Consider the following 27,228-nt stretch of genomic DNA (forward strand, 5'->3'; position numbering starts at 1 on the left):
GTGGCTATGTGGACAAAAAGTACAAATAATTTTAAATATAAAAATTATGTAAAAGAATAAATAAAGTAAAAAAACAATTAGCAAAATTAACGTGCAATAAGTAAATTGTCAAACTTTTCAAACATACAAGGATGAAAATAAAGGAACTAAAATGAACTTTAAGATATGATCCAGGGCTTGTATTAAACTTCAACTGTTATGTTTCTTATATTATTTAATTTATATTAAATAAAAATTAATGATTAAAAGGTTAATTATTAAATTTACACATAAATTTTGATTTAATGTACAATTTGATAAATGAACATTAATTTAGTGTAATTATATACATGAACAATTTTATTATTGTTCATATGTATATATGAAACTTTAAATTTGGTTTCAATTTTACATATTTTAAAAAATAAATAAAATCATTATTTTCATATTGGATTGATACGATTATTGGTATATGCTATACATAAAAAAATGATAATATATCGACAGTGTTATCAAATGTGAAAATTAAATTAAATTGAAATTTCATATATAAAATTACACAAAATCTAAGTTAATGTATGACATTGTACATTGAATTAAAGTTATGTCTAGTTTTGATATTTATCCCATATAAAAACAACATAATTTTTGAAATATTTATAGACGAGTCTAAACAAATTTCAGTTAATCATTTATAAATATGAATGGATATGGACAAAACTTGAGACTTATATCTACAACGCTTAAAATCATGGTAATTAATATCATATCGGTTGGTACATATCGTTCTGATTTTAAACAGATATCGAGTAATCTATGTTCCGTTCCAATCAAAATTTCAATCATTCCAATGTGTTTCAATCTATTTCAGTTAATATTGGTACATACCAGCCTGTATAGATTGATATTGATATAAAATTTTGATATTTTAAACCAACTATTAGAACTTTTATCTTAACCACTTTACAATTTCTATAATTACATTTAAAATCAATTAGTAATTAAATTAAATTATTGAGTATAATAAAAAAATTTTAAAACTTATATTTAGAGGTGATCATGGGCCGGACCAGGCCAGGTCCAGACAAAATTTTAGGCCCGTCTACTAGGCCTAGGCCCGGCCCAAAATATGGGCCTAAAATTTTATCAAAGTCCAAACCCAAAATAAAATTGCTAAGCCCAAGCCCGACCCAACCCATATTAATTTTTTTTGCTTATTTCATTAAATAAAAAATTTAAAAATATAATAAATCAAATATATTTAAAAACATAAAAACAAATATTAAAACAAATAAAATGATACTAAAACAATTCTTAAAACAATACACAAATTGACAATATAATAAAAATGGTTATATTAAAATTTAAAATGATTAAAAATAAAATAAAAATATATTAATATATAATTGGTTGGAGTTGGGCTCGGCTAAAAACTCTTATCCGAGTTTTTTGCCCAAGCCTATTTTTCAGCCTATATTTTTACCCAAACCTCCCATTTTAAGGGGCCTTGGGCTGGGCAGGCCACCCAACTCATGATCAGCTCTACTTATATTTACATAATACAAAAAAAAAACAAAACAAAACAAAACAAAACTATGTTTACATAAAATATATTTATATAGATATGATTTAAGATATATTCACATGTATATATAATTTAATTTAATTTTATCAAAATAATAATTAATATATATATATATATGAAAATGTTCAAAAGCACATATAATTTATCAAAAATTAAAAAGTAAAGTATAAATATATATGTTTAAAATATTTAAAATATTTATAAATCCAAAATAATACACTAAAACATGTCAATAATAGTAGAAATCAGTACCAAAACAAAAACAATACGTCTACTGGCACTGACTACCTTGCTTAAATTCTTATTTATGGTGTTGATATCATAATGGATTCAATTATAACTCAATTTAGGCCATAAACACTTGTAAATAATGGGTTTGATCCAAACTCAACTTGGCCCATAGACACGTACGCCTACTAATACAATATTAACTACCTTACTTAAGATCTTATGTATGTATTGATATCATAGTGGGTTCCACCTGAACTTAACCTGATTCATAACACTTACAAATACTGGATTTGATTCAAAATCAACATAGCCTATAAACACTTGTAGGGGTGCATTTCCAATTTTAACCGAATTAATTTGATTAATCGATTGACCATTAAATCTAATTCAATCAATATCGATTAAAGATTTTTTGAAATTTCAATTATCAATTAATTCGCACAAATTTGAATAATTAACTGAATTAATCGATTAATCTAAATTAATAATATATTATAGGCACAAAGTATTAGATAAGTCCAACACATTATATAAACTCAAAATATAAAAATTAATAGATTTTATATATATATATATTCTTAAAATGGGCTTAAAAATTATTATGAAAACTAAAATTATTTGAAAAATAAAATAAAAATAAACAAAAGAATTGTAAATTTTTGGTTAATTCAACTAATAGCCTGCCTGAATAAACCAAAATTATTCCAGTCGGGTTAATAGGCTTCTAAAAAAATTCAATTCGGCTAACAATTAGAGCTTTTAAAATTTCTAATTAATTTAATTAATGATAATTCGATTCGAATATTAACAAAACCAACCATTTGAATACACCTCTATGTAATAGGCAAGGAAGTTTCAAACAAGTAGGTTTGAGAAAGTCTCCGGAAACCAAACTTAAAGTAGGCTAGAATTGCATGAATCAACTAAACAGAAGACATGGATATATACCTATTTTTTTCCCCAAATAAATATAATGCAACAAATACATGGGGTAAGTCAATCTATAAAACAAGTTTAGGTAGGTCCTTACCTGCCGTTAAACGCAAACAACAAATGCACATGGCATCAAGAACAAATGCACATGGTTTAGTCCCACAAATATATAGGTACATCAACTACCAGACCTCCCATACCATAGATATTATAGAACTAACCAAAAGTATCTATTTCCATAAATAATTTAATAGGCTAAGCTAGTTTTTACAGAGGAAATTAATGAGCAAGATCCTTAACGATGGAGTAATATCCTTATCCTGGCCCTACCAACACGCAAGGGCGAAGGCAGAAAATTGCCATAGGGGACCAAAAATGAAACATAGTTTTTTGGGAAAGTCAGTGCAATTTTACCATTATACTATGTTTCATAAAATTTTAAGGGCCCAACTGGCAAATCTACCATTTTTTTTTTTTGGGGGGGGGGCGCTAAGGCAACTATCTGCCCCTTTGCCTTTACCCCTGCCAATAAGTGTTGGATGTAGTACTAACTACTAAAGCACATGGCACTCCCTGTGAGAGAACTCAAGTTCAAACATGAAGGTGACATTGTTAGGAAGCACAGTTATGAACCCTGAAAGGATTGAAGGTTTCATGGACGGTAAAACAGATCCAAAGAATATCTTGATCATACCAAAAAAGAAATATCCTTACGGGACCCTACGGGGTTGTTAAGAAGAGCTGGAAAGATGAAGTGATTGCCTGTTTAGGCAAGGAAATAGTATACAAGTTTGTGGTGGTTGGAGAACAATGACAGCAACTAAACTTGGAACAGAAGCAGCCACCCAGATTCTTCAACTTCAAACACACAATCATATATATCATCATCATCATTGTTTAACTAACTACCAAAATAATCAATGTTAACATTATTATAATCTTTGCTACTTTAGGGAGGTGTTATAGGAACAGCTTAAATAACCCCAAATGGTTCATTGCATACCTAATGCTTAGATTTTGATCATAGAGAGTTAACATCTGGAACCTGCCCAACTTGAACCCGAGAATGACGAAAACCCAAAATGACTCGAAATCAATAACCCAAACTGAAAAATCCAACAAGCAAAGCTAAAATGATCTGAACGTTGACCTGTATTAGCAGAGGCATTCAAGGTATATGCCTAGCAGTGAACACAAGAACCTAATATGCATGTTCCCTTGAAGAAAATAAGATCATATAGCTATGTAATCATTGAAATTTGGGAAACAAAACTGAAAACCAGACTAATTATGTCACCAAAACTAAAGATTTTGTCTACAAACTACAAACAAAGTTGTTTCTCCATGAACAATTACACTAAACATATAGACTAGCTCTAAAGCAAATAAACAACCAATATGAACAAAAGGGGAAAAAAAAAAAACACAACTATGAATTTATGATATACATACAGTTCAATGAGCCCCACATTGAAGATAATCCCTTCCATTTGCTATGGCCTGGCAAAAACACCCCAAATCTTACCCTTACCAAGACTCTCCAAAAGCTTCTTAGCTCCATCAATGTTCACTTCAACAAGTTTCTGCAAATGCACACAAGCACCAGCAGCAATCATTTGCTTCCTGCATCTCTTAGAATGTAGGAGCTCGGACAAGATTGAAACAGGGTATTTTTTATCTAGATTTTGTATCAAAGGATCTAATAATTGGACAACATTTACTATCCCCCTTTCATCTTTTTGGAAAACCTTTCTGTTACCGACGTATAAGACGAGCTTCGACAATGCCATTGCACCAGCTTCTTTTTCTTCAACAGCTTTGCCATCTAGCATTTTAATCAATGGTGCAATGCATCCACATTCACCCATTTCTTTCCTTGTTTTCAACGAAAACCCGAGCTCGTAAACAGCTTTAGCTGCTGCAATTCTTACATTTAAAACCCCACAGTTCAAAGCAGATACAAGACGGGCAATGAAACCATCAGCAACCAAAGCTTCTGCAATAGGAGGAAAAGAAGCTAAATGCCTAATGAATTCAATAGCAACTTCAAGACTTTTTGGATTTGGAGATGAATCCAAGAAATTCTTCAAACAATCAATCCCATTTTCCTTAACAATCAAAAGCTTTAACTTAGAATCATTAGAAACCAAGTTACATAAACACCCAATTGAGTTTTCTTGTGCTAAAACAGTCCCTGAAGAAACAAGTCCTATTAAAACAAAAATGGCGTTCTCTTCAATGAAATTCTCTTTAATTTCATTAAAAGAAGCCAAGTTTTTCAAAACCCCAGCAGCAAAAGCTTGTGAACCAGGTGTACCAACTTGACAAATCTCCAAAAGAGATGAAATCCCACCTCTAGAACCAATTGCTCTTGCATTTTCTTTAGAGAAAGTTAAAGCTTGTAAAGCTATACAGGATTTTTCCTTTGCGAAACCACTTCCTGATTCAAGAACTCGAAGAAGATGATTCAAAAGCAATAACCCTTCAGCGATTAACACATGTTTGCTCGATTCCACCATTGATACCCTCGAAATGGCGGCCACTGTCTTTTCCTTCATCTCTAAAGAGCTTGAATCAAGTAAACGTACTAGCACTGGAACCACACCCTGTGCTACAGCTATCATCACGTTTTTATCATCTTCTTGAAGCAAACCCAGAAGTGAATCCATGGCTGAGTTCTTCGACTCGTTTGTCCCAATTTGTAACCGAGTTATCAAATTCCTCGACTCAATTCGTACTGCTTCTTTCTTCGAAGAAGAACTCGATACGGCACCGTCTTGAAGCACTCCACTCCGAATCAAAATCTCACTATCCATAACATGCCGGTTTAGTTTCGCCAAAACGGCGTCGAGTTCACTCTGGGTCTTCAACTTTCCCTCGGTCAAACCATCGTTTTGACATTTCCGAGAAAGAGAAACAGCGTCGTTCAAGGTGAGAAAAACGGAACGAATGAGGTCGATGGCAAGGGGATCACATAAAGAAGAAGGGAAATCGGAGAGGTCAACGAGTTGACTCTGGAGACCCAAAAGCTTTGATTTGATCAAACCCCATTTGCCTTTGAAATTGATGATGTTTTGAATTTGGTCCAAAAGAGAAACCAAAAGAAGCTTCGAAGCGGAAATTGGGTCGTCGTTTTCTGGTACTTTCATGGCGGCTAAACCCAGTTTTTTCTTCCCTCGCTTTTTTCTTCCTTTTTTTTTTTCTGTTTGGATGATTAGAAAGTTTGTGCAGTGAAAAGAACGAAAAAGGAAAAGTGAGGAGAAAAAGAGAGAGAATTTAGGGTTTAGAGTGTAAAGGACCTAGAGAGAGAAAAGAGTGATTGGGAAACGATGGAGCAGTAGTAGCCAGCAAGTGAACTGGCTTGGCCTGGAGATATATTTCGAGAGGTGTGAAACTTTTTTGAATATGAGACGCAATTCAGGCGCGTGAATATCACCGCCGGTTGACTTCGCTGTAGTGGAATTTGAAAAGCAGTATGTATTTACATTTATTCATACTCGATTTAACTCATAATTAAATTATAGTAACTTTTCGTTGGAGTATTCTAATAGATATAATTGAATTATAAACTTCCTCCAAACAATATCTCTTACAAAAAGCTATTAACCAAATATACAATAAAAATCCCTTAATAGAAGTTACTTACACTCTCTATTCCCTCGAAACAAAAACTCTCTCTAAATACATCAACCTCATATGCCGCAAATTATTCCTTCAAAATTATCTCCATGCAAAATAGGATAAAAAAATATTTAAAGTAAAAAAACAATATCTCTAAGAATTTTTTTCAATTTGCAAGTCTCATGCTTAGATCACGATTCTACAAAATTTGCTGTCAAGATAAAAAGATAAAATCTATCCAAGTATAATACTCGAAATAAAACTCTTTTATCTCAAAGTCTTTTAAATGTGTTACTTTAGATAAAATATCTCATGTTTTTTGACTATACGATCACAAAGAAAAACATAATTTACTCCGCAACCAGATTCTTAATAAATTTAAATATTTTTATCAAATATGATGCTTTATTCATGTCTTTTTAATTTTAATTTTAGAATGTCTTGATTTTGTAATAATATTATAGTGAATTCTCAAAATAAATAATTATAATATAATTAAATTAATGCATACTATCAACTTCAATAAAATATTAATTTTATATATAAAGCTATATTTTCCTACTATGGAATTTAAACAACATTAATAAACCGAATGGAGAATTTATGGATTGTGGAATTAACGCAAATTAACTATTTGTAAACTTTGTTTGATACTTTGATTGTCCCAAATAAGTTTGAAGAAAAAACTTGAAACTACTAAAACAAATAAATATATATATATATATATATATATATATATATATTTACTTATTTTGCATATTCCGTAAATCGAAAATGATTATAAAATAAGTAAAACATTATATAATATTAAGGGTAAACTATACAAATGGTCACCTAACTATGTCTTATTCTCATTTTAGTCACCCATCTTTAAAAATATTCAATTTAGGCACTAACATTTGAATTTGTTATTGTTTTAATTACTTGTCGTTAAATTGATAATGAAAACCCATTTTCTAACCGATATAATAACACATTTAGTTCTTAATACTTACTTATTCTATCAACTTGATATTAATTCTAAATAATTTAATAAATTTAACCCTTCACATTTACAAGTTATATCAATTTTATGTTCAAACTTTCAAATCAAAGCTTTCATATTTTAAAATAGAGGCATTCCACATCTCTTAATTGTTTTATTTATGCTTGGAATTATCCAATTTGATATATAACCCTTTTGTTTATATTTTTTAAGAAGTTAGTGTTAAAATTAACTAACGCCATTAAAATAATATAAAAATATAAACTTTAATATATAATATGTATAATTAAATTATATAAATAATTTAATATTTGTAAAATTGTTTTTCACTTTGACTATCATAATTTTAGTTTTTAATTATTTTGATAAATAATTTAACACTAAATCAAATTATTAGTGATACATATTGTTTATTGTAGATTTGACAAAACACTACAACGCTAATCACAAATGGGACCCAAGCAAAGAACCAAATGAGGATTCAAGGCAGTCATTAGGAGAAGCCATAGAATAAAACGATAGTTACAGTATTTCTATTGTAATGGCCTAAATTAAAGGTTATCGGAACAGTGGTTTCGTAACCACAAATCCGATTTAAAGAGAAATTTATTTCAATATTTTTGCATGAAAATTGATATGATAGGAAAATCGTATGAAAATATTGATAGAAAAATTTTACCGATTTAGTGGTTAGTTAGAAAAAGAAATTATTGAAGAAATTGGGTAAAAACAAGATATCGGGACCTCTATCTTGTAAAACCGAGTCGAAAATAATTTTATAAATATTTATGAAATGTTATTAGTGTGGTATTAAAATTTTGTTAGGAAATTTTAATGTTTGGGTAGTCAATTAAATGAAAAGGACTAAATTGTAATAGGTGTAAAAGTTGCTAGAATGATAAATAGTTTAAGAGTCTAATGAGAAAGGATTTAAAAGGAAATTAGACCCAAAAGTTATTTGGGCTGGACGGCAAGGGTATGAAATCAGCAGAAAAATTGATAAATTAAGGGTAAAATTGGAATATTGCAAAATTAACTAAATAAAGCTAGGACTAAATAGGAAATATCTAGATTTCTCTTCATTTCTCTTCAATTCCAGCAGCTAAAAACGCCATAGGAGGGTTCTCTAAGCTGTTATTTCATAATTTTTGCACCAATTGAGTTAATCCTTGCCTTTTTCTTGTAATTTTTGTGTTTCTAAGACTTTTACAACTAGGTCCTACTATTAAATTCATTAGTTTTTTATTTCATGGGTGAAATTGAAAGTCACCATGGTTGAGTGCTGTAAGTTTGTGATGAAATAGAATGAAATTAAAGCTTTAATTTGTTTATGAGATGATTTTATTAGGTAATTTCAATAGAAATTTATTTTTAGGACCTAATTGTGAAAATGCTTGGAATTAAAGTCTATTGCTGAAATTCTGATCCCTAAAGGTTGTAAACTAGTTTAAGGTGATAGAATAAAATATTAATTGAGAAAAATCAGTACAATTGAGAGGCTAATTGAGTAGGGACGAAATTATCATTTATTAAAAGCTTAGGGGAAAAATGGCAATAAATAGATTGCACAAAAACAGTTTGGACTGCAGCAGTAGACTAACTTTGAAAAATCACCATAAATTGTATAAATTGAATTAGAAGATGAAAAAGATATGGAATTAAATATTATTGAGTCTAGTTTCTCATAGAAGAAATAGTGTAAGCAATGGATTTGTAAATTTTGAGATATAATGAATTTTGTGAGACAAGGTCAGAATGAATTTGGGTTCCCCTGTTCTGAATTTGAAAAATCATAAAAAATTTAATAAAAACAATTAGGGACTTAAATTTATATATCTAGAATTCTTAATGAGTCTATTTTTAAGATAAATAAACGAGAACATCATTTGAATTCTGTATGAAGAGATAATTAATTTTTAGTGAAGAATGGTCAGAACTGTAGACAGCAGAACAGGGGTGACTTTAAAGAATAAACTGTACTGATTGAATTAACCAAAAATTTTTAAAATTTTATGGTAAGAAGATATGTGAGTCTAGTTTCAGGAAAATTTATCGGATCCTAATTTGGAGTTCTGTATCTCAAGATAAAAATAATTTAGTGACTATGACTCAAGTAGACAGCTTTGAATGAACTATAAATAATAGTTGAATTATAGAGAATGTTGCATATGAACATGAAATGTATTAATTTGATAATTAAATTTATTTATTTAGATCCAGAAGATTCAAATACTAAGCTAGATCGAGGAAAGGAAAAAGTTCGGGATTAGTAGATTTTTTTTGTTTACAAACAAGTATCAAGGTAAGTTCGTGTAACTTGAATTATATTCTTAAATGCTTGAGATTGTATGTTATTGATGTGAATATGATTTGAATGTTCATTGTATGAAAATTAATGAAACATTGATATATTTGATAAAATGGGAAGAAATCCCGGTTGAATGAAAGGAAAATTCGATAGATCTCTGAAAAGGAATTGACGGTAAAAAGGATCTAGCCCGGACGGGTGATCCTATCTTGATATAGCCCTCCCGAAGAATATGTGTAAAATGGATTTAGCCCGGACGGGTAATCTGAATTAGGGTCTGAATTTAGCCTGGACTGTAATTCAAATCCAAGCTCATTAGAGTAATTGTCATTGCAATGATTTAGCTCGACCGGTAATCCCGACAATACTCTATAAGTTTATATTGCAGGGGATTTAGCCTGGACTGGTAACTGGTAATTCAGATCCAAGCTCATTAGAGTAATTGTCATTGCAGGGATTTAGCCTGGACGGTAATCCAAAATACTCGTGAGTTTATATTGCGGATTTAGCTCGACCGTAATCCCGCCGCAAGGTTGAGGTTCGCGGGAGTGTGCTCTCTGAAATGGATATGTGCGCACATGAATATGATTTGACGGACTCGGAATTGTAAACTAAAAGTGTACCTCTGAAAAATCCATCGAAATTCCGATAAATTCAACGGGATAAATATGGAAAAATAACAAGGAAATGGAAATCATGGTATTGATGAACACATCAATCATGGTATATATTATTGGTACGTGGAAATTATTGTACTAACTTAAATGTTGAGTTTGTAAATGTTAGGGTAATAATGCATTGAATGAATATATGAATGTTTATTGTATTGTATTGAAAATATTAGGTAAGTATAATTCTTGTTACATAAGCTTACTAAGCACAAAGTGCTTACCCCGTTTCCTTTTTCCCTGTTTTGTAGTGTTAAGAGCTCGGAGGTCGGATTTGGTCGGAGACACATCACACTATCAACCTCAGGACTTCGGTATATAAAGAAACTTTATTTTGGAAATCAATGGCATGTCTAAGCTAATAAAGTAAATGATTCTGTGAAATGAATGTAGAGTTAGCCATTGGTATGGTTAACAAACCTGGTTTTGGGTATGTGATGACGTTATTTTATAAACATGCATGAATTTGTCTTGAAAATATGTTGAATTGGATTGGTTGATTTGGATTGGTCTCGATATAATATTGCAGGGAAGGTTAGATATCTATAAAAGGATTATATTGAGTTTTCCTAAAATAAAAAATAAAAATAAAAAATTAGAACTCCTAGAATACCTGTACCTATTCCGGCAATGAATACGGGTAGGGGTATTACATCTATGCATATTTAGTTTAGTTGTTTTCACAAAAAATAAAATAAAAAATAAATAGAACACTTAATAATCTATTAATCAGTTTATAAAATTAAAACAATCATTATCGGTGTAACAAAAGAAAATTCAATTAACTTCCATATTTTTTTCCTTTTGAAAAATTAAATGTTCATAATTTTTATATAATTATTGATTGAATAAATTGGATTGTCAAATCCATGTTTTTTAACTCTAGATTTAATTTCCAATTTTAAGGATCAACTTCGAGAATTATTTCTACGTCATACTGTTAACAATATGAGTAAATCTGAAGTGTTTTTTAAAGGGTTTTTTTTTCATTTTCTTTAGCCAACATTCTATCAATAAAAGGTTATAAAATATTATTATTTAGAAGAAAACTAATAAAAAAAAGGAAATAAAGTTTCAAGTTAAACTTATTGGTACCTAATTGGCTCAGAAAGTGGCTCATTAGTTAAGAGATTTTTTTTTGGGGTTCAAATTTATAGGTGTGGAATGCTTCTGTTTTAAAAGCTGAAAGCTTTGATTAGAAAGTTTGAGAATAAAATTGATAGTATTTGTAAATGTGATGGGTTAAATTTATTGAATTATTTAGAATTAGGATCAAAAGGATAGAATAAGTAAGTATTGAGGACTAAATGTGTTATTATAATAGTTAGAAAAAAAACTTTTTGTGATCAATTTAACGATAGGTGATCAAAATAAGAACAATTCAAATGTTAATCCCTAAATTGAAAATTTTTAAAGTTGAGTACCAAAATATAAGAACGCGGGAATAGTTAGGTGACCGTTTGTATAGTTTACCCTAACAATAAAATGTATCAAACTTTATATTTAATTTATAATATACTTTATTAACCATTTTGGTAAACTATAGCTAAGGTCATTAAACTATTAGTAATTTTACGTATTAGTCATTTAACTTCAAAATGTTACAAAACGATCATTGAACTATTTAAAAATTTTCATTCAAGTCACTGAACTATTTGAAAGTTATTTTAATTTAAGTCACTGGGCTATTAAAATTTTCTTTTAAAAAAATCTAGCTAGTAAGTTACAAGCGATGATTCGACAATCGGTATAGTGGATCAATACCCATTGACGAGTAGAAGAACATACTTTATATTCAAGTTGATCTAACAGTTAGTGTTAAAGATCAAAGAAGAAAATTATTTAAATTTTAGTTCGCAAATTCATGATATTCAAAGTTGTTCTATTAAAAAAACTGAACTGTAGAAGAGAAAGGGAAGCAAATCATTCTTTTGGTGCAAGCATTGCTAACAAAGAAGGCAATACAACAACGATTTTAACAACTCATTGATTTAAATGAAAAAAATTGAATAATTCATGACAAATTTTGTAACTTTTTGAAGTTGAGTGACCAAGTAGTAAAATGACTAATAGTTTAGTGACCATAAGTGTAATTTACCGTAATTAAATTAAATAGATGGGCAAAATCAAGGACGTAAGCTGGAGTGTGACACACGCGCTATAAAACGGAGGTAATAAAAGGGTGACGATTGTGCGATGATCGGAAACTGAGCCGAAAACAGAGAAAAACAGTCAGAGTCAGAGCAATAAAATAGGGCTGTGATACATAGTTATAGGCTTAGAATGAGGTGGGATCCAGCGAATCCTTCCTGATCAATAATTACTTCATTTCTTAAAAGGTTAAAATTTTCTATTAGTCTCTGTACTTTACAAAATTTACGAATTTAGTCTTAGTACTTTTAATCTAATCAATTTTAGTCTTTGTACTTTCGAATTTTAAATTTTTAGTCTTAACCCAAACAACAACAGTTAAATTTATTTGTTTAATTTCAATTATTAGTCCTATACTATGCATATAATTGTAGATTTAGTCTATATTCTTCAATTGGATCATTCTAAGTCTATATTTTTTTTCAAAATTTGAAAATTCAATTTTGATGCAAGTGATAATTGTCAATCAAGTAGCTAGATTTTTAGTTAGTAATAAGCGAAAATAATAAGCTAACATGACATTACATAGATGATAATGTTTGTCACATCAAATTTCGAAAATATCAAAATTCAATGAATTTGAGATTTAATCTTTGGTGAGGATTGAAAATTTAAATTTTGAAAAGTATAAAGATTTAAAAACTAAATTAAAGTAAAAATATTATATCTAAAACTTTTCTAAAGTACAAGAACTAATAACAAAATTTAACCCTTTTAAAATAATTTATTATTTTTTAAAAATTATTCCGTACATATATTTTAATTTTAGGAAAAGAGATTATATATTTATTAGATTCGATACATTTTCAAAGTAAAAAACATTTCAATGTTTCAATTTTTTAAGAATATTTTTTGATATATTTTATGTTTATTTTATGGTTTATATTCGGATTTGTGGTTACTTCTCTCAATAATATTATCTCTAAGGTTCGAACATACGCTTTCTCACTAAAAATACAACATATCTTACTGTTGCGTCCAAAAATTGGTATAAAATTAAAATATTTTATTTCAATGTATTAAATACTTATTCTTAAAAGAAAAATTATCAATATCAAATTGGAATAATCCAATTTTTATTGTTTAATAATGGGTTAAATCACTTTTTAGCTTGAACCTGACAACTTTTCTCACGTTGAGGTCTGAATTTTTTTTGTTCAATTTAGACCTTAAGCTTGTCAATTATTTTCACGTTATGAGTTGAACTTTTTTTGCTCAATTTAGTTCTTGAAAATCCTAAAGCTCAGGCTTCGATATTAGAACAATTGTCAAGTTCATGCCCAATACGGGAACAATTGTCAAGTTTAAAGACTTAGGCAAAAAAAAGGTTCAAGCTCCAATATAAAAATAATTGCCTAGTTTAGGCTCCAATATAGAAATAATTGTCAAGTTTAATATCTAACTTAGAAAAAGAAATTAAAGCCCCAACATGAAAAAAAAAATTGTTAAATTCGGGACTTAAATGGTGATTTAACCTTTAATGATAAAGGATAAGGATATTTATGGAAGAGCTATAATCGATGCTTAGATTCTTTTCATTAATTACTGGTTTCTTAGTTTTGTAGATACGAGAATGATATTTTTGCTAATTAAAGTAATGTTTTTAGCATTGAATTTAATAGTTAAGAGACTTAATTTCATGATGTACTAACCATTTTATCTGCTTAGAATATTCATTTTATATTAAAAAATATTATGCATTTGATATTCATTTTATAATTATAATTAAAAATTCTAATACTTAAAAATATATTTAAAAAATTAAAAGCATATAATTTTTAGAAAAGAATATAAATCATTTTCAAAAAATTCAAAATAAAAAAAGAAAATCAAAAATTAAAATTAAAATCAAAATCTCTATTTTACTTACATTGATTTGTAAATATTATAAATAAAATAATAAACTACGCCAAAAGTCATTAAACTATTAGTAAGTTTAAATTTTAATTACTAAAATAGTTATAAAATAATCATTAAATTATTCAACATTTGAAACGATGGGTTAATATCCATTAACGAGTAAAAGAGCATATTTTAGATTCAAGTTCATTTAACGGTTAACGTAGAAAACAAAAGAAATGAAAGAAAGTGGTATAAACCCTTGACATAAAGTCAAGTCAAGAATAAACACTGGATGGAATGCCACCATCAGAGATACAAGCCATGTGCGGGGCGTCGAAGCCAGCCACAAGGATAGATAACACGAACTGGTGCATTGTAACCGTTATTGACGATATTGTCATTCTTGAAACTCACTCTTAAACTTTTAAATTACTTTTTATCAAATGTAAAGAAAAAAAGAGTCACCTTAAACCTAATAAAACACAATTCATTGAGGGAGGAGCCAAAGAAAAAACCTTTGGCCACATTGTTATTTTAAGCATTTCACTTTTCGAATAAAGAGAATGAGAGTGGTGATGAATGAGGTAAAAGATGAGTGGTGGAGAAGAGGAGGAAGGGGTAGGAAAATGGAAAGAAAGGGGGAGAAGGGCGTTGCAGTTGATAAGGAAGCGACGATGACTATTTCGATCATTGGAGGAGACGAGGAAGGAAAGGAAAAAGAGGAAAGAGGAGAGGGTGCGTGGGTGGAGAAGACCCTTTTTTCACGAATAGCGTATAAAAATTAGCACAAAAGCTTATATTCAATTTAACCTCAAAATGATGTCCATGTAAGAAAAAGTGGTTTAGAAAACAAGTTTCCCTGTAGTTAAACGCAAACAACAAATGCAAACGTCTAGTGAGATCTATGGCAGTGAACAGTAGATTAGCACCGCTGAGAGCTGCATTTTCATACATGACGAGATTTTAACCTTGTAAATGTTTTGCTTTGGGCATTGGTAAGTTTGTTTAAAGTCAGATCAAATCATTGGAGGAGACGAGGAAGGAAAGGAAAAAGAGGAAAGAGGAGAGGGTGGGTGGGTGGAGAAGACCCTTTTTTCACGAATAGCGTATAAAAATTAGCACAAAAGCTTATATTCAATTTAACCTCAAAATGATGTCCATGTAAGAAAAAGTGGTTTAGAAAACAAGTTTCCCTGTAGTTAAACGCAAACAACAAATGCACACGTCTAGTGAGATCTATGGCAGTGAACAGTAGATTAGCACCGCTGAGAGCTGCATTTTCATACATGACGAGATTTTAACCTTGTAAATGTTTTGCTTTGGGCATTGGTAAGTTTGTTTAAAGTCAGATCAAATCATTGGAGGAGACGAGGAAGGAAAGGAAAAAGAGGAAAGAGGAGAGGGTGGGTGGGTGGGTGGAGAAGACCCTTTTTCACGAATAGCGATAAAAATTAGCACAAAAGCTTATATTCAATTTAACCTCAAAATGATGTCCATGTAAGAAAAAGTGGTTTAGAAAACAAGTTTCACTGTAGTTAAACGCAAACAACAAATGCAAACGTCTAGTGAGATCTATGGCGTTGAATGAGATTAGCACCACCGAGAGTGCATTTTCATACATGACGAGATTTTAACCTTGTAAATGTTTTGCTTTGGGCATTGGTAAGTTTGTTTAAAGTCGATCAAATCATTGGAGGAGACGAGGAAGGAAAGGAAAAAGAGGAAAGAGGAGAGGGTGGGTGGGTGGAGAAGACCCTTTTTTCACGAATAGCGTATAAAAATTAGCACAAAAGCTTATATTCAATTTAACCTCAAAATGATGTCCATGTAAGAAAAAGTGGTTTAGAAAACAAGTTTCCATGTAGTTAAACGCAAACAACAAATGCACACGTCTAGTGAGATCTATGGCAGTGAATAGTAGATTAGCACCACCGAGAGTGCATTTTCATACATGACGAGATTTTAACCTTGTAAATGTTTTGCTTTGGGCATTGGTAAGTTTGTTTAAAGTCAGATCAAATCATTGGAGGAGACGAGGAAGGAAAGGAAAAAGAGGAAAGAGGAGAGGGTGGGTGGGTGGAGAAGACCCTTTTTTCACGAATAGCGTATAAAAATTAGCACAAAAGCTTATATTCAATTTAACCTCAAAATGATGTCCATGTAAGAAAAAGTGGTTTAGAAAACAAGTTTCCCTGTAGTTAAACGCAAACAACAAATGCAAACGTCTAGTGAGATCTATGGCAGTGAACAGTAGATTAGCACCGCTGAGAGCTGCATTTTCATACATGACGAGATTTTAACCTTGTAAATGTTTTGCTTTGGGCATTGGTAAGTTTGTTTAAAGTCGATCAAATCATTGGAGGAGACGAGGAAGGAAAGGAAAAGAGGAAAGAGGAGAAGGTGGGTGGGTGGAGAAGACCCTTTTTCACGAATAGCGATATAAAATTAGCACAAAAGCTTATATTCAATTTAACCTCAAAATGATGTCCATGTAAGAAAAAGTGGTTTAGAAAACAAGTTTCCCTGTAGTTAAACGCAAACAACAAATGCACACGTCTAGTGAGATCTATGGCAGTGAACAGTAGATTAGCACCGCTGAGAGCTGCATTTTCATACATGACGAGACTTTAACCTTGTAAATGTTTTGCTTTGGGCATTGGTAAATTTGTTTAAAGTCAGATCAAAGCTCGGGGTTTCAGTATTAACAACTTTTTTGGTGCATATGAAAACTGGCTTTTGCTATGCAACTTCTTGTTGAGGTGTTCTTTGATTCAATTGTCAAATGGCCGTAAGGCAAGCGCATGAGAAACGGATGGATCCGAACATGGACTAATATAGTGTGGATGATGCAGAAATGAGGTTCAGGATTGAATGCCCAAATCCACCCATTTATACAATACATGCATTTAAAAGAGTTTTTGTAAGAGACGGCAGCTCAAAATCTTCCACCTCCCTTGTTTTTAAATGTGCTGTCACATAATACGAGTTAGTTTACTTTAGAAGGCTTCTTGATGAGTTCAATAAGGTGGCCGAGGTAACGCAGGAGGCTGAGGTCCTGAACAAGCAGATGGATGCTCGCTCTTATTGCTTTCAGAATCAAAGTGGATAGCTGGTCCAGTGACTTTGACTTATCTTGCCTCCGATGTTGCGGCATCATCTGCCACACTGGCAGCGGTGCTAGAGCAAGTGGCAGTAAGTAATGAGTACTCAAGCATTGATTTGAACTAGAATTAAAGCTGGTGAGTTAAATTTTGGGAATACCCCTTTGTTGCTGATTTGCAGAAAGATCAGATGGAATGATTCAGATGAAGATAAAGAAAGATAAGAAGGGCAAATTAACTTGTCATTTTAGCATAGAAACCAGTTGCAGCTAAGAAATACAAGAAACACAGACCACGAAAGCAATCTTAACCAACCAAGATTTTCCATACAAGTGCACACTTATGTAACTCCATAAAAATGCACTAGCTAGATCAGATCATCATTTTTGCAGTTATTTGCCATCATTCTAGATGGCTTCATTTGTAAACAAAACTTTCTAACCTATTTTTATGACTGAATCCGTCTACGCTTGCCCACCAACATTGTCATGACATCCCAATAATGTTTTCTCATAATAAATGAAAAAGCTTCTTATTATTAGTCCACCTACAACTTAACCGGATGAATCATCTCGTTCATTGTTGTGCCCACGATCTCCACTGCAACAGAAGAAGTGTGGTAACTTAACACGACCGCAACTCCTGCAATTAAGGCAATCAATGGATTGTAATTACCCATTTTTTTATTTGCTTTCAAGGAAGGTCATGAAGGGCAAATGTTCTATATCCAATTCCATCATCTCTTTGTGCAGCCTTACATTATCATTTAGTTTTGTCCAGTCGTAGCTATTATTATGCATGCATACTTATGGATTTGGATCCCAATGCTCTAATAATCACCGCTTTCCTATTCCTGTTAAGGATTTATTTGAACATTTTATAAACATGGTGAACATCTACTGCTAATCAATCATTTGTACAACAACTAAACTACGTTTATTACTAATTCAAGCAATTTCCAAATTGATATATTAAAGAACACTTACTTGCATCGTATAATAACCGGAATCGGTTTCAAAGCCTTTGGTCCGTTTCTTATGCCTCTCTTATGCCGACTCACCTAAAAAACATAGGGAAAAAACCTATAAAATATGAACATTTCCATTCGAAACCATCATTTTATTTTAAAAAACATCCTTACTTTTTTCTTTGGGACAGCCATGAGCTCCATGGATCCTCCTCCCAAGGGAAAACTAGGGAAACCGAACCCGAACCCGAACCCAAACCCAATGTTGCTGTTATTATTGCTTTCTGGGGTTTGATCAGACTCGGGGAAAACCAACGATTGTGATGGTGGGGGATGACCGATTGGAGCGCCCAAGGGTGGAGGGAGCGCTGAAGCATGAATACATCTCCTCAGACCTAAAAAAGAACCGTAGTCGGTGGCGGCGGAATGTTTTAGCATCGCTAGTCTCGACGCCATTTTCGGATTGGACAGTGGCAGTGACCTTCGTTCCCCGGACTCGGTAATTTGGGTACAGTAACTGTGCCGACACGATCCGACAAGGGATACGGGTCAGATCCGGAAAGCACCAGCGGACACGTTGGTGGGTGAGAACTGATATGAGAAGAGAAGGAAAAAAAACTGATTTGCAGAGATGAAAGAGCGAAGAGGGCCGATGGTAGGCGGAAGATGATGATAAAAATTAGGGTTATTAATTCCACTTCTTTTAATGGGTATAATTGCAATCCTCAATTTTTATATTTTCCCTCAATTTAATGTTAATTACAATGGTTGCCAATAAAGCGGTGGATTGGTATTATCTTAAATTATGACTAATTTTAAATATTGTGTAAATGAAAACAGAGATGATAGAATCTATAATAATATTATTCAAAATGTTATTTATAAAATAATAAAAATATTTTTCTAACAAAATAGATAAAATAAGAGGAAATTATTTTAAACCCTCCAAAATTTCTCCCAATATATTTTTGTATGAAAATATTTAATATTCATTCTTTAAAAAAAAGAACCATTAAGAAAAAATTATGTGGTATATTTTATTTTATTTTTGTTAAAAAATAGACATAAGAATTGATTTTACAAGCCTCTCTAATATTAATTTTGAATATTCTTCAAAGGTATAAAACTTGACTTGATGATATTGCTAATTTGGTTTTAAAAACAATGAAGAAATATATAATGATTTAACTTTTTTTGTTTGATTTTTTGATTTGTTATTGATTCTATTGAATGATATTTTTTTATTTTTCGTACATATTAGTTCTTCAACAATATTTTCGAGATTTTATTTTTCTAGAAATTTTAAATATAATTTTCTATTTTCTAAATAATTTTAAGTTTTTTAATCATTTTATACAAAATGAAGGTCAGTTTGATAGAAAATATGAAAATTGAGGACTATTATTGTTATTATGCAAATTAAAAAGTGTCACTTAATAATAATATAAACAATTATTTCGAAAACATAAGTGATTAAATTATATTTTTCTAGTTAAGTGACCAAAATGAAAATTTAACCATAATCTATTGACTAATAGTGTAAGTTACCTATTTATATTTTAAGAGTATAGTTTTAGAGGAGAGAGAATACTATATGTATTAGTTTTAAATATGCCAAAGTCAGTGCACCCTCTTGAAATTAAAAATCAATGTCTTTATTTTTTATTTAAAAATATTTGTCACTCTTTTAATTTTTTGGTAGAGATGTTCACATGATTGTTATAAAAAGAGATTAAATTAATTATTTTAATGTTATAATAATAAATCGGTTGATGTTATCAAAAGATAAAAATTTTAATAATTTATTTAATTAATTTTAATGTTTTGAAATTTAAAATTTCAAGATAAAAAATAATTTAAAATTTTTGAGAATGGGATAAATAAATACAAATTGATAAAATTTTTAATGAAATATTTTAGTTTCTATATTTTTCACTTTAATCTTGATATCCAAATTAAGACTTAAAAAAATCGGTAACAAAAAGAAAGTGTAAACATGATATAGTCACGATTTAGTGAATATAGCTAGTTGTCATTAAGGATTTAATGCTTTAATGACTAAAAGTGAAAGTGCCTTAAAATGTTGAGTGATAAAATTACCGAAAAAATTTCAAGTGAACAAAATAAATCGCTTTAAAAATTGAATGAGCAACTAAGTAGATTACCCAAAAATATAATACCTTCTATCATCAGTATTTTAAATATTTACTATATGATTTTCACATTAAATAGATATTAAATATAATATAGCAATGCATTTGATTGGTTGGTTATCTTTAAAATAAATTATACTTAATATCATTCAACTGTTGTAAGTCAATATAAAAAAGTTATAAATTAGTTCTTGAACTATTTGAAAATTATCATTTAAGTCACTAGATTATTATATTGTTAATGAATATTTAATAGATCGTTAACCCACTATTCTTCATACGCTAAACTATAACTAGAGTCACTCAACTTTTAGTAAGTTTACACTTTAGTCACTCAATTTTAAAAAAAATACAAAATTATCATTGAATTATTCAAGAAGTTTAAAGTTTTAAGGAGCTACTTCATACTTGTATTCTATTAAATAGTGACATAATCATTGTTGAGTCTTTTTCCCCCAATAAACAAACACGCTGAACAAGAGCTTTTTTCTCTCCTCTAACTTTATAGTTTAATTTTCCTTCAAATGGCATAAAGCTTCACTAATTTAAACTAGAAGCCCTAACAAAGAAAGTCTTTCGATCTTCGTCCACCATCATCAGATGATCGCTTAATTTTTATATGTTCCTCTTCTCAATGAGATTTTCTCCTTAACCTTTTAAGTTGAGCTTCGTCGCCTGAAGCTCACCAACTAACTCTTGACTAAATCTAGTACATTTGAATCTCTTTTCTTTTTGATATTTTGATTATTTTCTCTAATTTTATTTCGCCCTTTTCCTTCTATAAGTCCTTTTTGAGGCTTACCCTAATTTGTAATAAGTTTATATAATCCAAATATTTTAATAAAATGTATCAATTCCCAACTTAACAAGGCCAAACAAATCAAGTCAATGTCTAGCAGTATTTCGCATTCAACCCTTCTCATGCGCTAAAAATGGTGTGAATTTATGAATTCCAGGTGAAGCCAACTAAGCCGTTAAGAAGTCTAAATTAAAGAAATCGGCTAAAGCAACGAAAATAACAATTATAATCCATTTATACTAGTGTAAAATTAAACAGTTTTACATCCTTTTATATTTTTATATGACTAATATTTTAACAATTCAATTATTGATCTTTAACCTCCTCTCTCCTTTGTTCGGTCGGAAATCCGAACCTACTCCGTTCATTGGCTCCTACTGGTAATTGATAAAAACATAGTTATACTGCTTTGTCATGCCAAGCCAAGTCAAGCTAGGAACCAGTTTTTAACACAGTCCTCACCAAGATGGAAAATCTATGGGCAAATTTCCTGTCAGCATATCATCCATATTCATTGTTGTTTTCTGTTTTCGACTTATGCTACCTAGACTCTATATTTTCTTAATATACACATGTCCTGCACATATTTCAGCATAATCATGGGACTATACATGATGGGCATTTAAGTATAACATAGTATTCTTCAAAAATGCTGGCACCATTTATCTTTGCATCTCATCCCAACTCAGTATGAACAATTGTCTATAAAGAAGATCTGAAAGATCCCAAAAGTAATATATAACACCCAAAGTTACTAATCTATTAGTATTTAGCAACTTTAGGTTTTCATCACTTAGCTTCAAAAAGTTATAAAATTATCATCAAACTATTCGAAAATTTTCATTTAAGTTCTTAAACTGTTAAAATTGTTGTTATATGGCATTCTTTGTTTCTTTGTTTGCACTTTCTGCACCAATCAAAACTCTTATTTTGTCTCTCTTTTATCTGTCAGATCGACTTGGATCTAAGGTCTACTCTTCTACTTATCAATGAATATTGATCCACAATACCGATCATGAAATCGTCACTTAGAGTTCGCTAGCCGGATTTTAAAAAAAGCTTAACAATCCAATAACTAAAATAAAAACTTTTAAATAGTTCAATAATTATTTTTATAACTTATTGAAGTTGAGTAATTAAAATATAAATCAACTAATAGTTTAATGACCTTAGGTATAATTACCCATATAAGAAACAAAAAATGCATTCATGCATATAGCCCTAAAACAAATCCACTAAAACTGGCTTTGGCAAAGGGACTTGGGATTGAAGATGAACTACCCTAGGTGGAAGAAGCTGCTCCACCTAATTTTTGGCATGATATTATGATGTGTTAAAACTTTTTCTAGTTTTCAATAGCAATTAAATATATTTCTCTTGAATAAAGGTCAACCAAATTAGCTATATGTTTGACAATTTTGTTTCTAGAGGGAACAAATATAGAAACTTCAACAACCGTAGCAAAGAAACATTTATTGCGCCATTGCTTCATTCCAAGCTATTAACCTTCTGAATGAATACGTCACAGTAATCACAATGCATGTTGTCAAGGCTACATGGTGCATTTCTATCCACTAGCAACTTGGTAAATTACATTTTATTCCTTCTACTAAAAAAAAGTAAATTAATCCCTTTACATACGATTGAAGAGTAAATTAATTTTTTCTGTTAATTTTTTATTTATTTATACTGTTAAAAACTGAAGTGATTGACAAAATAATCAACAACAGGCACGTAGCGTGTCTCGTGTACCACATGCTGATGTATATTGACCAATTTTTAACAGTAAAAATGTAGATTTTTTACCAAAAGCATTATTTTATTCTTTGATCTAACATATAAAAATTAATTTACCTATTTCCTGAATGAAAAGAACAAAACGCAGTCCAATTCTTAATACAATAACCTCCAATTACTTTTTAGTTAAGTGCATCAAATGCGCCTTCCCTAAAAGGGTCTAGCCTTCACAACACAAATCACTAGTCTCATAGCTTAAAGAAATAACAATATAGCATCTAATTGTAAAACATATATTCCATTCAATGAGAAAACAATAGGAATATGATTTGAAAATACTTTAATTTTCGTCAAGCACTTTTCTTTAACCAAAATACAAGCTAATATTATCTTGTCTCACTTTCTTTTTTTCTATTAAAATTCTCAACAATAGTTAGCATTAACTTAACAAAAGAGCACCTTAAAAATCTAACCAAAAACCCAGTAAAACTACCATACAAACCCGCTCTTTACATTTGATTAAAGAGTAAATTTATCTCTTCTAGTAAAATTTTCATCAATATTTATTATTAAAAATTAACGTTGTTGATAAAACAACTGGACAATTTTATGTAGCGTGCCACAGAAAAAAGACCAATTTTTTACCTAGAATTGGACAATTTACTCTTTGATATAATATAATATAATGTATAGGGACTAATTTGCTACGAGTGAAAACGTAAAAATACAATACTCCGTCAATGATACTTTTACAAAAAAAAAACCCTAATGATTCTCCTACTTCACTACACCAAATGTTAATGTAAACAGAGAAAGAGGTAATAAAAGCTTTAACTTACATTGCAATGGCGGATAAATATCTCCATCACTACAAAAACGTTATGAAAATCCTTTACTAAGCTTCTGAATAGCACAAAACATTTTCCTTCTAGAACCAACTGCATTTATTCCCATATCTTTCAAATCTTCCAATGTTAACAATGGCAAAACCTCATCATCAACTTCATGGATCTCGAAAAGTGGAGCGTACCTTCCTAAACCCAAATTATTTAGCCATATTCGAACCCCATCTTCATGCACTGGTCTCCTTCTGTGGATACCCAAATTATCCAAACAATGAATTGGACTCTGTTCTTTAATGGGACTCTCTGAATTCTCCATATCGAAACAATCGTTATCTTCACCACCACTGTATTTATCTTCCGTGTTGTTTTCGCCGTTGATATTAGCGTTTCCGCCGCTAGAATTGTCGAATTTAGGAACCCAATTGGATCTGATCCGTTTAATAGCGGGTCCCCGTTTCTTGATATCTTTAACCCTCCAGCCAATTGTGACGCCGTCTAAATTATTATTGTTTTCGTTAGCTTCTCTTTCGTCATCGAAGGTGCCGTTGTTGGTGGTGTCAGCGGCGGCGAGATTGGGAACAGTGCGAGTTTTTGACGATTTAGAATTCAAACCGCCGACTGAGGTGTTTAACGAATGGTGGGGTTGGTTTTTCCATTGCTTAGAGGCGGCAGATACGGCAGAGGGAGCTGTGGGTCTTCGTGTGTGAGAATCATAGGATTGGTCGCCACCGATGTCGCCTAATCGAACGCTGGGACGTCTTTGGCGTTTGGATCCAACGGTGTCGGATGAAACGACGGCGACGGAGGGTGGTACGACGCCGTTTAGCTGGTCATAGGATTGCTGTATATCAGCCATAAGTGGGGGGTTTGGGGGGCAACGGGTGGGAAAGAGAAGCTGAAATACAAGAAAGTGAAGTGGGGAGACACTGTGGAAGTGATGTTTGGGTGAGTAACACGTGTCCTCATTACCTACAAAGGAGAGGACTCTCTGAGTCAGCCCCGTGTTGTTTTTTATTTTCCTTCTCCCTTGCCCTCAATCCTTTTGGAGTTAACAATTATTAGCGTATTTTTGTTATTATTTAATTATAATAATTTTAATTTAGTTATTAATGTCTTAAATATAAATTTTTTGATTATTTATATTTTAGGTTTTTTTTTGTCACTTTTTATTTAATTATTAATTAAAGTGATGATGCGATTTTTTTCTAATCGGTATAATAACACATTTAGTCATCAATACTTACACATTCTATCAAGTTGATCATAATTCTAAATAATTCAATAAATTTAAACATCTACATTTACAAATTTTATCAATTTGATCCTCAAACATATATAATTAAATTTATTTAATTATATACCATTATGAAAACTACATATACGAAACCTTTATCCAATGACATTGTCAAATATGCGTGTTACCTCATAAGATATCATTGACCCCTTTAGGTTAAGTTCATCACCTAATCCGATCCATTTTATCTGATGATCAACATTATATCTTTTGCAATGAAAACGACTATCACTTACAAACAGTAATGATTAGTCATTCATCGTAAACAAATAACCTATGGTCACGCTCTATTTTTATAATTCATACAATACTAGTGAGGATGTCACTCTTTTTTTTAAGTTATGATTCCACTACTGTAAGTGAAATCATGTCATGCACAAGTCATTTGCTCAATATACCAACTTTTGACCCACTACCATGAGAGCATAGGCTTTTAATATATCAAAATGTATCATTTATACACACATGACGATTCACTTACATTGGATTAAGGTAATTAGCACAATGAATGTCATAAGTGAAAAAACCATAAACAGCTCTAGGATAATTCATCTTGGATTTAGTCTAAACAATCACAACTATATTTCTATTTTTAGGAGTCAAATTAGTTTCGATAGCCAAGATGGGCATTTTCCCAATTGTATTTATAGACGACATAATAATCTTATTTAAAATTAAATCATTTTCTCTATAAGATTCTATATACCATGGATAATTTAGATTACTTACTAATAATAGTTATCTTCTCGCATTATAATTGTCTAGATAATCAACTTACTATTAGTTAAACCTTAGGTAACCAATGAGCTATTATTTTCTTATGGATTTTACTTTTTATATAAAAACCATTGCAAACAATCATATAAAAATTAATCAAAAGAACGTGTGTTAATTTCATTTATTCAATCAATTTGGAAAAAAAATATACAAGCAATCATGACGAAATTAAGAGCACAAATCCTAATATTAGCAATAGCTTGTGCCAGTGTCACAGGATTTGCAAAGAAACCCGCGACCAAGGCACACTTTGATGTTCCTTTTTGTTCATTGGGGGTCATTCGGCCCGACTGAATTGACCCATTGCTTGGAAAAGACTCAAAGCCCATCTACTTGGAACCTGGCTAAATTGTAAACATTATATTTTGTCAGGATAATTATTGTAAATCCTAAAGGATAAATGTAACGCCCGAATCCTGACCTTATCGTCGGGTTCGAGCTACGGTGTAACAGCCCAGTTTAGATCCTAGTCGGAATAGTGGTTTCGGGACACAAATTCGAGTCAGAAAAATATTTTAATATTATTTTCTGTGCTTATAATACGCGAATTAATATGTGTGAAAGTTTCATATAAAAATTTGATCGTTTGTGTGCCTAATTTAGAAAAAGGACCTAATCGTGTAAAGTGCAAAAGTGACTTGCTATTTGTTAAAGTACTAAACTGCTAAAATATCATTTACATGGTGAGTGGACATTAATGGCCTTAATGTTAATCTTTTATATGTTTCTTAATCATGGATAAAATGGTAATTGATGTATTATTATGTATTAATTAAAAAAAACAAAAATGTGGCCATTTTGTTCATCTTTTCATACCGAAAATATAAGAAAAGAAAGGGTTTAATCTGTTTTCAATGATTTCTATGTTTTTGTGATTATTGCTTAGTGTTCTATCTAGCCCATGTATCAATTTCTAGAACCGATGATGATTTTGAGTTATACCATTGATGAAATTGTGAGTTTTGTAATGTTAATTGATGAATTATGGAAGCTTGATGATAGATAAATATGTTTTGTATTGGGATTTTTGATGAATTTGATTATTATGGGCTAAATTGTGAAAATGAGATTTTGAGGGACTAAAATGTGAAATAAATAAAATATATGGGCTTATATGGGCTAGAGGAAAATTTGGCCTAGCATGTGTAACATGAAATTATGTGTATTTTGTGATTCTATGAATTAGGGACTAAAGTGTCAAAAAGTAAAAAGTGAAAATGTGAGGGCTAATTTGTAAAATGCCCTAAATATG

The 27,228-nt window shown here is 30.8% G+C and overlaps 3 protein-coding genes across 3 annotated transcripts; all 3 read right to left on the reverse strand.

Annotated features, from left to right (window-relative positions):
* Positions 1–3,986: 3,986 nt before the first annotated feature.
* Positions 3,987–6,108, reverse strand: LOC108476097 (uncharacterized). The gene has a single exon (XM_017778220.2). The coding sequence runs from the start codon at positions 5,875–5,877 to the stop codon at positions 4,222–4,224; it is 1,656 nt and encodes a 551-aa protein (XP_017633709.1). The 5' UTR covers positions 5,878–6,108; the 3' UTR covers positions 3,987–4,221.
* An 11,515-nt stretch (positions 6,109–17,623) lies between these two features.
* Positions 17,624–19,127, reverse strand: LOC108467991 (uncharacterized). The gene is made up of 3 exons (XM_017768835.2): positions 18,546–19,127; positions 18,391–18,464; positions 17,624–18,046 (listed from the first exon to the last, which is right to left on the reverse strand). The coding sequence occupies exons 1-3, from the start codon at positions 18,825–18,827 to the stop codon at positions 17,959–17,961; spliced, it is 444 nt and encodes a 147-aa protein (XP_017624324.1). The 5' UTR covers positions 18,828–19,127; the 3' UTR covers positions 17,624–17,958.
* Positions 19,128–23,697: 4,570 nt separating this feature from the next.
* Positions 23,698–24,942, reverse strand: LOC108483037 (uncharacterized). The gene has a single exon (XM_017786219.2). It carries the CDS (start codon positions 24,759–24,761, stop codon positions 23,940–23,942), a length of 822 nt encoding a protein of 273 aa, XP_017641708.1. The 5' UTR covers positions 24,762–24,942; the 3' UTR covers positions 23,698–23,939.
* Between the last annotated feature and the right edge of the window lie 2,286 nt (positions 24,943–27,228).

Source organism: Gossypium arboreum, chromosome 7 (assembly GCF_025698485.1).
Source record: "Gossypium arboreum isolate Shixiya-1 chromosome 7, ASM2569848v2, whole genome shotgun sequence".
NCBI lineage: Eukaryota > Viridiplantae > Streptophyta > Magnoliopsida > Malvales > Malvaceae > Gossypium > Gossypium arboreum.

Bases quoted from the DNA above. Each gene is read 5' to 3' on its own strand.
- LOC108476097 (XM_017778220.2), bottom strand. From the start codon at position 5,877: ATGAAAGTACCAGAAAACGACGACCCAATTTCCGCTTCGAAGCTTCTT.
- LOC108467991 (XM_017768835.2), bottom strand. From the start codon at position 18,827: ATGGCGTCGAGACTAGCGATGCTAAAACATTCCGCCGCCACCGACTAC. The intron at 18,465-18,545 runs GTAAGGATGTTT...TATGTTTTTTAG, and splicing joins TGGCTGTCCCAAAGAAAAAA to GTGAGTCGGCATAAGAGAGG. The intron at 18,047-18,390 runs GTAAGTGTTCTT...CCTTAATTGCAG, and splicing joins CCGGTTATTATACGATGCAA to GAGTTGCGGTCGTGTTAAGT.
- LOC108483037 (XM_017786219.2), bottom strand. From the start codon at position 24,761: ATGGCTGATATACAGCAATCCTATGACCAGCTAAACGGCGTCGTACCA.